Raw genomic sequence first — 13,088 nt, 5'->3', positions numbered from 1 at the left:
GCTGCTGGTGACGGCACACTAGCTGAAGCAATGGCATGAACATGCTGTTGCTTCAGTGTGCATGTGAAGTCGACACATGCTAATACAGGGGACATCTCCTAAACCATTATAGACTTATTATAGACTTACCTGTAGTAAAAGTGATTTTAAAGGGTTTACAATCACTTTAAGACTCAGTTAGGGCCGGTTCACACAGCGAGGCGCGGCGAGGCGTCTCCGACTTACCTCGCCGCGACCTGCGGGGAGCTCAGCGGCGACTTGCAGAGGACTTCTGTATAGAAGTCAATGCAAGTCGCCCCCGAAGTCGCCCCGAAGTAGTACAGGAACCTTTTTTCTGAGTCGGAGCGACTCGAGTCGCTCCTCTCAGAACGGTTCCATAGTACTGAATGGGGGCGACTTGCGGGAGCGAGGCGAGGCGAGCCGTGTCGCCTCGCCTCGCCTCGCTGTGTGAACCGGCCCTAAGACTATGCATTACTATATACCTGAAAAAATGCCAGGTATTAATAACGTAAATTGTTTAGGGGCCCCTTTACACCATATGCACTGGGTCGTGGGCAGCCCTGCCGAATGCAGCATAGACAGAAAATCTGCCTTATCATCCATTATTTCGGTTCACACTTCTTTCCACATAGTTGAGCTCCTCCATGCCTCTTATCAATTTGGTTGTGCTTCTCTGCACTTTCTCCAATTCCCCGATATCCTTTTTGTGAACCAAAACTGAACTGCATATTCCAGATGAGGTCTTACTAATGATTTGTACGGGGGCAAAATGATGTCTCTCTCTCTGGAGTCTACTCCTCTCCAAATAGTTGTATATTACATCTAAAAAAAAAATCCCTAACTTTTCTAGTTAGTAATGCAAGATATAGGTATGTCAAGGATTCTTGTTCAGGGTTGTGTCTACTTGAAAAAAAAGAGAAAAATCTCGTTCATCAAGAATATGACATTTCATTTTTATGTGTTGACAAAAAAAGTTCATAACCCTGTACAAACAAATGAAAAATTACAGATCTGGACAGAAAATTAGAACACAACTATCACTCACGTGTCTACAGAAGCGCATACCATATATTTCCATCTCCATCTACTTTAACACAATCTAGATCAAACAGAAGCTTATCTTTCATGAGACCTTTATTTCAAAGCACTACAGAATCACCTGGCACTGAGCAAGTTAATTGTATCCCATATAAAGGTAGTACATCTCTACCCTTATTGCATGTATCCATCATGTACTTTAGCACTGACACATTTACACAAGCAATAAGGGCTCATGCAGTGTAAGCCAGGGGCCATACCTAAACTATAACAGAGGGGTGCGAAGGAAACCCCCAGTGGGAAGTTTATGAGATAGGAGGCAGCTAAGGCCTCTGAAGCAATTGAAGAGGATCTCCCTGAGGTGCGTGGTATGAGTTATCTGTAGTTAACGCTCTCATCTTGATGTGCTGCTATCCACTATACTCAGAGACAGCCTTTTCCTTGTTCTAAATGGACAAGGCATTCAACACAGGTACTGGAAAGTTCAGTGAGGAACAAGCATCACTATTTCTGTACATGAACTGCATCCATTTGGCTACCATGCATTTTAAATGATCAAAAAAAAATAAAGAAAACTGAGAAGTGACTTCATATAAAAAAAAAACATAGACAGGTATTCCATTGCTGATTTATAGCTTGAGCTGCTAAAAAAACATCCCTGGCATACGGTCGCTTCAGGTCATATTTGTGTACAGAGTTTTGTCGCTCTAAGGCAAACTATATCATTCACTGAAAACATTTAACCCACTTGCCAAGTATAGGGGTCCTAGTGTACAGTTTACAGTGGCTCCATTTTATCTATAAGCATACATGCCAAGTAAAAGTATTCCACAGTATATGTAAAAACTGTGTGTGTGTGGGTTTTTCCTGTTTTATCCTCTCTAATTTGGAGCCACTGCTGTTTACCCCTCTAAATGGTGCTCGCAATGCACTAGCTTTTTTTGTCTGTACAATAATGGTGGCGCCAACCCTCAATGCCCTTCAATATTTTTTTAAGCCTAATCTGCTCTTTCTCAATATGATGTCAGATCTCTTTCATAATGCTTTTAGTTTATTTATTATGGGCTACTTTAATAATCTGACTTTTGGCCTTTCCCCATAGGGAGACGACCTCCTGATCTTTCTTCAAAATGGCACCCATAGTTCATTCAGTTTCGCCTTCCCCAAAATATAAAATGGCACCTCTAGTTTATCCACTCTGGGCTACACTAATAACATGTTTTTTTCATTTGGCCTACCCCAATATGATGCTGGCCCATTGATCTTTTTCAAAATGGCACATGTAGCTCTATCTACTGCATGTGGGCAACACTAATATGTCAGTGCCAGCCAGTTTTGAGCTTCTTTTTCATCAGAATCGTATATATGTTCTGATGTAGCTCAGCACATGATGATAAAGGGTTGCTAAAGGGGTAGCACTTTCCTGAAACGTGTTGCCCTACTCCCCTGTGACGTCATTCATCATGTCCTCTAGATCCCTGGCCTGGTATACAGCTGGTTTGCTGATCTAGGACAAGAGGCTGTCCCAGGAGATACTACACTCGGCTGTGGATAGGCTGTCACCTGCTGGTCTGTATTATATGTACTTTCTGGAATATACACATTGTGAGTGAACGATTGCTTTTTATTTCAACGTTTAATATATTTGCTACACTTAGTCTGTGCCGTTTTTGTGTGTTGCTCTCTATTTTTGTGTTTTTATATAGGTGTCTCACAATACAGCCTACAGTAATTGTGTTGTGTCTATATGGCCAAATTCCACGTATAGCGGTCCTAGTGTACAGTTTACAATGGCTGCATTTCATTCATAACCACAAATGATACGTATAGGAATATAGTACAATGTCAATTGTAACTGCATTCATCCATTAGCACAATTGTAAGGGTTCTACAGTTTGTAGTGGCTGCATTTTATCCATAAATGCAAATGAGAAGTATAGGGGTCCTAATGTTCAGTCTCTGCTTTTTTTTTCCATAAGCACAAAGGAAAAAGTATAGATGTCATAGTGTACATTTTGCAATGGCTGCATTTTATACACAACCACAAATGGCAAGTATAGGCACCCTCGTGTATCATTTGTAGTTACCGCATTTTATCCAAAAGCACAAATGTAAAATATAGATGTTCAAGTGTACAGTTTACAATGGTTTCAATGGTTGTCACATACAGTATTTCTCTCAGTTGAACATCTTCACAAAATGCTACTCTGAACCTGACCAGATAGCCCGTGTGTATTCGTATTTGATAAAGAATTTTTATGTACATTCTAAGTAATAGTTATTTTCAAGTTGGACTTTTACTACATTCTACTTATACCAGAAAATGGTCTTTCTTGTGTAGTGAAAAAAAATACTTCAAGTACAGACACGGTCTGAATGACTAGTAGTAGAAGTAGCAAATGTTGCATGGGGAAGTGGCTGCTCTGTCCTGTATTTGACCTTTATTAAAATATGTTCATCACAAAATAAGAGCCTTTCAAATACAGAAATGTTCAATGTTGTGTATTGTGAGGTATAAGCAGTATGGTGAAATGATTTGTGCTTGGAGGCCTACTTTATTTAGTTACACCTCTCTGAAAACGTCTAGGTTCCATCATGCTCTGCAGGGTGTTTTGGGGTCAATGATCCCTCTGAGGAAATCTCCAGCTCCAGAAAACCAACATAGGTTGCACTGGAGCTGGGTGAATAAATGAGGTGGCACTCCCCCGCTGATGAAAATATTGTAGAATGCCACTCGCCAATGGCAAAATAACACATCGCTTATCCAAGAGAGTGACTCTGCAGGCATGGAGGAGTATTTCTCTGCCCTACCCTGCACAATAATCCCGTGGCCAGCAAGTTATCATCAGAAATGAGATTACAAGTGTGACATGGGCCCTAAGCTGGCCATAGATGAATTAGTATTTTATTGATTCAGCTGGGACCAGTGTAAATTCAATTAGTGTGTGGCCAACCCTGTTTGACAGAAGTCAATTGTGTGATCAACTTCTGTCGGTAAAACAAGTTGGAAAACTTAACAAGTTGGAAAACTTTTGTTGATCAGCGGCTGCAGAAAATACAAGGTGAGGCCAAAACAGCCCAGCATGGCTCAGTTAGAGGAAGATTGCACAGCAGTGCATTCCCACTGTATAAAGAGACAAGTGAAAAATGGGGAAAAAAAATTGTTTTTTCATTCTGCACACTTTAGTATACCTTTGGAAAAAAAACTAAGCAAAAGCTTTTCATCTCTTACCTGTACGGGTTCAGGGGTAATTTGTACAACATGTTGGAGTCTTTCACTGTGGTGATGTCTGGATTCCTCTTCGTATATGGCATCTCTCTCATGTTGAGGGAGACCAAGGAAACGGCGTATGGTGCACAGGTTCTCCCACAATGTACGGTTTTCTGGGCTTGGGTTTTCCTTCCAGCGCAGAAGCTCACAGAGCCAGCCCTGCAGTAAGCAAATGACCAGAAAGATTTACACTTGTTTATACACCTATGGAAGGACAATTTTGTCTGAACTGAACAAGCTACTGCAAGAAAACAAAAAAAAGAGAAAGGGCATCTGGATAGATGCAATTTCTTTCATTTCAGGCATCTGAGTGATTGACCAAAGTTATCCCTCTTGGAAATTAATGTTGTGGCCTACTGGACCTCACCAGCATAGTGAGTAGTGGTTGTGGCCAGTATGTGAGGCACCACTGAATGAGATAACGTAAGTACAAATTGAAGGAGTCCAGTTAATGTTCCACTGAAAATGTATACAATCAACCTACTCAAAAGAGGATATTCTGGGTAAAGTCTATTATATTTCGTAGTAGGCCTTTTTATGAGTGTTTTACTCATCCGTATGTCAGTGTCATAGTTTGGTAAAGGCATCAGGTTGCTTTAAAAATCCAGTTTGGCTGCACATGGTAATGTTCAGGTTGTCCTACACATTTACAACCATATTGTTTTTAATCTTCTTGGCCAGATTTTGATCCATGACTTACCAACTTATGACTTATGAGAAGCTTAATTGAGTCCCACATTTGGGCAGAGTCTTGTTACTGAGTCTGTGTGAGCTTACATTTATCAAATTCTCACATGGAATGTATGTCATGTGTTTTACCTTTCCGAATCTCCTGCTACTGAAAATTGGGTGTTTTATGGGGAAGGCAGTTATGCTCTTAGGGTAACAGAGGCATATACACACACATTTTTTTTTAAACATTTCATTAAATACTTAGTGGTATTACTGTATATATTTAGGTAGTTTAACTGAGTAAATGTTGATGCATTCAATAATGGTAAAATTCCATATTAAGTGTTATTAAAAGTGTTTATGACACACTCAAACAAAGCTACTAGCCGTAAAGTAGAGTAGCTAAGTGTTATGTCCTGATTATACCCAGACTGAAGTACATGAGCTAGAACAACTATTACCTAAAGAAGTCTTATCCAAGAGTGTTACTTCTTAACTAAAGTAACCCAGTTTTACTTTCAGTACTCTACAAAACTAGCCAATATTTTTTGAAAGTTTAGTTCTGAGTTAAAGTGGTACTAAACCTATAAACTTAACCATATCCCAATATGGCACATTTAAGGCACGCAGTGAATGATAACTGTCACAGTTGATTTTGCTCTCAACCGAACTGGGAAGCCATCTCATGGTTGGTGTAATAACTGATCACATGTGCAATACCATGGCAACTTCAGATCAAATAGAGGTTAGATAGCAGTGTCCTTGGCTGTAAAGGATAAGAGGGTTTAGTACCACTTTAAGTACAGTAACATATAGCAGCCAATCAGAATCCCTCTTGTACTGGCATGATTTCAATGTGAAGTCAGTTTGATTGCTATGGGTTGCCTTACATTTTTGTGTTTTCTCTCTCTCTACACTGTGCACTTCCAATTTACTTCTTGTGCAGGCTGTCATATTCAGTGGCTGCTGAACATCACAGTGGTGAGTATGGTGAACCTTTCCAGCACGCTCACTATCACTAAAATCACAAATAATCTCTAATGTAGTAAACGCTTCAGCCTTGGAAGATTTTACCCTCTTCCTGACCAGAGCACTTTTTTGCGATTTGGCACTGCGTCGCTTTAACTAACAACTGCACGGTCATGCAATGTTGCACCCAAACAAAATTGATGTCCTTTTTTTCCCACAAATATAGCTTTCTTTTGGTGGTACAGTATTTGATCACCTCTGTGGTTTTTATTTTTTGCGTTATAAACTAAAAAAGAGCAGAAATTTTGAAAAAAACACAATATTTTTTACTTTTTGCTATAATAAATATCCCCCAAAAATATATAGGTCGATATGTATTCTTCTACATATTTTTGGTATATAAAATCGCAATAAGCGTATATTGATTGGTTTGCGCAAAATGTATAGCATACTAGTAATGATGGCAATCTGCGATTTTTATTGGGATTGCACCATTATGGCGGACACGTTGGACAATTTTGACACATTTTTGGGACCATTGGCATTTATGCAGCGATCAGTGCTATAAAAATGCATTGATTACTGTAAAAATGTCACTGGTAGGGAAGAGGTTAACACTAGGGGGCGATCAAGGGGTTAATTGTGTTCCCGAGTGTGTGTTCTAACTGAAGGGGGGAGGGGACTGTGTAGGGGAGATGACAGATCGTTGTTCATACTCTGTATACTCTGCTCATACTCTGTTTACACACATAGATCCCTGTTCTTGGTGTGCCTTGAGCGATAGCGGGAGTACGGCGGTTATCGCGACCGCCGTTGCACTTGCATCAGCTCCGTGGGCGAGCAGGGGGCGTGCGCCCCTAATGGCCAAAAAAGGAAGCAACGTAACATGACAGTGATTCACACAGCCGAGCCATGTTGCTGCAGTGCAACTGCGGCAGCTGATCGGCAAGCGGTTAATGTAATTTTTTTTTTGTAACATGAACTTTATTAAATAAATGTAATTTTAAAGGTTGTTTTCAAGCTTTTTAAATCTGCAACTTCATTAAAAGATGACCTTGTCATTCAGCCATGAAGATCCTTTTTCAGGAACTTCCTGTTAGAAGATGATAACTGTCCCTCAACTGTGCTCCTTACATTGTCAACCAATCATATGCATATTTGTAACTGTGTATATAGGCAGAAGTGACTGAAAAAGGTTGGAGGAAATCAGCAGTACTTAAAATGGTTTTAAACCCTTACATTTACCCAGTGAAATGACTTGCCTCAGGTGATACATGGAGATGAAACAAATCGTCCTACATACGTTGTAACTTCAGCTTGTTCAATTAAGCATTGACAAAAGAAACCTGGAAGCTGACTGCTTTCTACAGTATGCAGAGCTGCAGCAGAGTTTTCTCTCCTCGGTTTTAGTAAATCAACCTCTAAGTGCTCTGGAGAGAGGCAAGTAAACATTATAGAAGGATATGGTTTGTTTAGATTAATGTCTAAGGTTTACAATAACTTTAAATGCTAAAATGTATTTATTGAATAATTAAAAAAATGGCTATTGCTTATAATACACTGTGTTTTATGTGTTATCACTCAACCAAAGGGAGCACCTTTGCATACACCTTGCTGGTAGGATCACCAGGTATGATTTCTTTGATAGTGGAAATTAAACTTTTTGACTTTGCAGAATGTCTGCACCTGGGGTTTTAAGTCTGTAAGTATTACTTGATTTTGATAAGTACCAGTATATATTTGCAGCCATGTACAGGCTTTTGTTTTTATTAAGCGGCTGTACACAGTAACTGTAATGGGGAAATACGCTCAAAATTTACACTTTGCAGCATCAGGCAGCTGTGTGCCTCTTGCATACTGTGCATTCACATCAGTCCCTGCCCTCAAGTAGCTTACAGCCTAAGGTTCCTATCTTAGATGCATACATACTGTACATAAACACAAATACTAACTTATTCATTCATCAGAGTTTTTACTGAATTATTTCATGAAACAAGCATGTTGACCTTCAAGGAGTTATAACAAATTCCATTCTTTGTGTATATTCTGCCATTTTCTTTGCTGAAAGCTGTTAGCCTCCTGAACTGTTTTTACTGATAAAGATCAAAGTAATGGCATAAGGAATTTTAATACACTGTGAAAACACGATAGCTGGTCAAATTGTAAGATGGTTTATAAGATAGATTGGAAATAAGCTTTTTATGGTATGCTAGTAAACTGTCATAGGAAGATCGGTTCCACCATTGATCTACTCCTTCTACCCTGAGTGTGTGCACCTGCATGGATTTCATGTTGGGAGCAGCGACTGTGTCTGTGTAGCCACTGCTTCCCCATTGACAGGAATGGGACTGCCTGTAGGTCCGGCTCACACTGAGGCAGCACGACTTCCAGCGCGACTGCCTCAGGCGACCTGGACGTGACCGCTGCTGCAACTTGCAAAACGACTTCTGTATAGAAGTCAATGCAAGTCGCCTCAAGTCGCCCCCAAAGTTGTACAGGAACCTTTTTCTAAGTCGGAGCGACTTGTGTCGCTCAGATTAGAATGGTTCCATTGTACTGAATGGGGCGCTACTTGTCAGGTGGCTAAGTCGCCTGACAAGTCATGCCAGTGTGAACCGACCTGTACGGGGATGCACAGGACACCTGTGCATTCCAAGGTGGGTAAATATGGCGCTCATGGGCATCCATTCATGTGCACTGTGTGAACAAGGCCTTAGCCCGATAGTGGAAATGAATGCAGCCACCACATCTAAGGGCTGATAAGTTGCAACAAATTAAATTTTTGTTTTGGGGGTTTAGATACACTTTTGTTTGTCATCTCATCCCATACACATTATTAAAATTACAAAATGCTGCTTTTACATCCTAAATCCCTCCCAAAACAGTATATTTACAATGTTATCAGTTACAGTATATTTCATAATAAAACATTGTGGCTCATGATTCACACCCATGTATGGGATGAGATCATAGTTCTCTTGCCCTAATTAAACTTATCTTAAATTTGTATAATAGTGACGTGCCATATAGTCTCTATGGGCAGTTCTAATCAATGTGTCTCTTTCATATGTAATTGGGACCACATGCATGGCTGTTATCTGGGAGTAGGATGGCTCTAATATGGTCCCTGCTTGTCCAAGGTAGTGGTGTTGCGGTGGTTGGAGCATGGGGAATCCCTTGAAATTATATGAAATTATTTGAAATTATTTGATTATCATGAAGGCATTATCTTTCATTAGGATGGCTACTTAATTTGTGTTCGGTCTGGCTAATTATTAATATGATGGTTTGGTGCTGGTCAAATATGCAACGTTGGTTGGAGATAGTTATGATTTTTGTGGGGGAGAGTCTGTCTTGTCTGGATAGGTCTGCATTGTACTAATAGATATTATGTGACAGCTTTTACTCTGCTGTCTGTGATTAGAACACTTGCACTCTTTCTACTGCACATGCACATACTTTCAGCTTGATTCAAACCGAGAATGACGAACGGCGCATGCGGAGGACTATAGGGTGCTGCCAAGCAGCCCTGTATGGTTGTTTTGAGATGATCTAACGTCAGATCTTGCCCCCCCTCTACAGCTGACACCAATAATGAATAACTTGTTAGTTTGGCACCCAAACTAGCCTTGATAAACACTAATGTGGGGCGTTGAACAACAAGGGACGCTGCTGTGTTATCTAGTGGGAGTTAATAGAGGTGAGTGCTGTTGATTCAGTTTCAGAATTTGACCCTCTGATCGTTGTCCGTGAAGCCTTGATTGTAACTTACTAGTTGCACTTATATGCATATTTCTATAGACTCTCAGGCTGAGCATTTAGGATTTGGATGTGAAGAGGGATGTCTGCCATGCAATCTGTTCAAAACCAGATAGATCCTTGGACATTCGTTTTTGATAAGTGTGTGGCCTGCTGTTATAAATGGGATTGTCTTTTCATCAGAATTTGAATGGTTGCTGAGTAACTAGAACTATCTTATTATATGCCATTTTTTCTATACTATGTCTAGACTCTACTTGAATACTCTGTCAAGGAGATATCAAGTCTTTCAATCCATTAACATCATTGACCACTAGCCTAATACTATTGAGGTATATTTATCTGCCTTATTTTGTTTGGTGAAAAGTTTAGGAATATAGACTCTGGAATACAGATTATGCATTGTGTTCTAGATTCCCATTAGGTCATGCTGAGAAACCAGTCATTAATATGAATTAAAAATTGGTGGCTGACTCTCCTCCCTTTGTCTTGTGGGATCTAGTGTCCAGAGGGTACTATATTGTTCCAGCTACCTTGTTAAGTTAGTGCCAATTGCATTCTCCATGGCGGCTTAAAAAATCTTATGCTTATTTTTCTGAATAAGACCATTTGGTAAATTGTGCCTTTCTATCGGTTGATTCATCTTGAGAGAACACTGTTTGTTGCAGGGTCTCTGTCTGTAGTCAAGGAAATAAGGTCCTGAGGAAGCATAAAAACGAAACGTGTCAACCTCTTGACCTAATAGCATAATAGCAACAGAGATTAATTTGATTCTATATGGATGAGGTACCCTCATAGCCAATACAATTCTGATTATATATATATATATATATATATATATATATATATATATATATATATATATATATGAAAAATAAAATAAGAAATATGTTTTTGTTTGTCTTAATATCTTCAGTACCTTAAATCACATTGCTAATTGCATATTGGATTTGTTTGTAGCCTGAATACTGAAATTGACACTTAAAACTCATTTTGTAACTTTTGGATGTGCTAGGAAAAACTTAGCTGTTCCAGTAAATTTTACGTGCCATGTCAGTAAATTTCAATCTGGTAGGTTCGCAACACTGCTGCAGACTTTTTCCCCAGCTCCCTTTCAGGCTTTCAGTTACTGAGCTGGAGGAAGTGTCAATGGACTACGAGTGTGGTAATCATCACACTTGTATTCCATTGAGAACTAAGTCTCTCTGGGGCAATTTAAGAGGGGGGGGGGGGGTATTTGCACCATGTTACATATTATACCCAGAATTTGTATGTGACCTGTAACACGGTACAAAAGATGAAGCTAACCTTTAACAATATTTGCATTCTGCAGAGGGTGAAGCCATGTCTTCTTAGATTCATGATTTTAATTCTTAGTTGTCAATAAATAATAAAATTGTTTAGTGCAAATATTAAAGTCCAACTGAGGTCTCACATCCTTATATCTCTTTATAGTCCTGTACCTTTGCATGTTAGGATTTGTGACTGATTTTTGATAGGGGGTCCCTTAAAATACGATTGTCTTCAGTGAAAATGATATTTCTGGTCCTCCCACTCCAGTGCACAAGTGTCTTTACACAAACTTGTACTACAGAGGAATAAAGGGGGCATGTCAGACCAGGCCTGTTACTGAGTGCTGCCTACTGAGTGCACTGGGTCTAATACTGTTGCCTATAGGACTGCACAGTCATATTCAGAAACGTTACATAACTACAAAGTAGATAAAAGAATATGAAAATGAATGTTTTTAGTTAAATATCTTTATGGCTGCATTGGGCTTTAATTTAAAATCATGAGCTGACTTTGGTGACAATTTGTCCACTTCTTTTAAATGTCTAAACACATTTTCCTTAATGCCAATGTATGCCTCAAATTCACTTAAAAATATATAATTACTTGTGAAATGAGATTCTATGAGAATTACCCACTGATACCAGTAACTGTCTTTTAAAAATCTGCTCTGGGTCCCGTGAGACCGTTCATCAGCTGGTATTTAGTAATACATCATTTATTTCGGGTTGTGCCAGGTTTGCTTTACGTCCAGTGATATTTGTCGCTCATCACAACAGTTGCGTTAATAAGAATTAAAACAATAGTAGTACATTCCTGTACAGAAGCTGCATTCCTGTTAAACGATCGCAGCTTTAAAAAGAACCCAGACATTTAACACGAGTTGTTACATGCCTAAGCGCTGTATTCTATGCGTAGTGTACAGCCAATCCATTTGATAAGTGCGTCAAAGTGACTCAGTGTATTACAGATTGGCTGATTAACTCTTTAACCTCTAATGCCCTCGCTAACTCCCATCCTCCACCCAAAGTCTCTCCCCAAACATAAATAAATAGGGGGGAAAAAAGGCAAGACTTGATTATCTTCGCTGTATCGGCCAAGGCAGAAACACCAGCTGTTCTTATTGTGCTTCGTCTTCCTCACGGCTCCGATGTTAATAGCCTGATCATTCCATTTTCTCCTTCAACTGCCGGCTGCACAGCACAGAGCAGAGAGAGAAAGAGCTCCTGCCCATCTGTAGCAGCTGTAGGCAGTGAACTGTGAAGGCACAAGGGATTTATCGGGTAATCTGTAACACAAGACTGCCTTGTTTTTACAAGAGAAAGGCCACATTTGCACAGACCTGCTCTATTCTGGATGAGGGAAAGGATGAAAGATTTTTTCAGAAGTGTTTGGGAGTCTTTAAAGAGGTGCATGCTGTGCCGCAGAACTTGTCACCTAATGGTATTTCCAGGGCTGCTTGAACTATTTAGTGTTAAAAGACACATATAGAATTTATTTCAGATCTTCACCAGCCTATTTGAGAAGAACACAGAACATGTGTTTGGCATTGCATTTAGGGTTCCCATATATGATTATTATTATACAGGATTTATATAGCACCAACAGTTTGTGCAGCACTTTACAACAATATTATTATACAGGATTTATATAGCACCAACAGTTTGCCCAGCGCTTTAGAATGTAGTAGCGGGACAGTAAAATTACAATACAGTTCAATACAGAAGGGGCAAGAGGGCCCTGCTCATGGAGCTTCCATTCTAAAGGGAGGGGAGGAGGTGGTACAAAAGGTAATAGTTGCTGGGGATAATTTGATGGGGGTGGCTTGGGTACAGTTCCTAGGTGGGTGTGGGATAGGCTTCCCTGAATAAATGAGTTTTCAGGGATCTCCTAAAAGTGGACAGGGTAGGGGCTGATCGGACATAATGGGGCAAGGAGCTCCAGAGGATGGGAACGGCTCTAGTGAAGTCCTGTAGGCGAGTGTGGGAGGAGGTAATACGGGAACTAGAGAGCAGGAGGTTCTGGGAGGAGCAGAGGGGAGGATTTGGGCAATATCTGAAGTTGGTGAGGTAACTGGGGGTGGAAGGCC

General features: G+C 40.0%; 1 protein-coding gene across 5 annotated transcripts in view; it reads right to left on the bottom strand.

Annotated features, from left to right (window-relative positions):
• Nucleotides 1–13,088, bottom strand: part of SATB2 (SATB homeobox 2) — a 254,032-nt gene that overhangs the window by 41,405 nt on the left and 199,539 nt on the right. For all 5 annotated transcript variants that reach the window (XM_077448434.1, XM_077448435.1, XM_077448436.1 and 2 more), the window contains one exon: nucleotides 4,271–4,468. In XM_077448434.1, the coding sequence (XP_077304560.1) occupies nucleotides 4,271–4,468 (198 nt within the window). The remainder of the gene's footprint in view (nucleotides 1–4,270; nucleotides 4,469–13,088) is intronic.

The sequence above is a fragment of the Lithobates pipiens genome, unplaced genomic scaffold, assembly GCF_037356315.1.
Source record: "Lithobates pipiens isolate NorthernLeopardFrog02 unplaced genomic scaffold, aLitPip1_a1.2 Scaffold_22, whole genome shotgun sequence".
Taxonomy (NCBI): Eukaryota; Metazoa; Chordata; class Amphibia; order Anura; family Ranidae; genus Lithobates; species Lithobates pipiens.
This window is presented reverse-complemented; position numbering and strand designations above follow the sequence as displayed.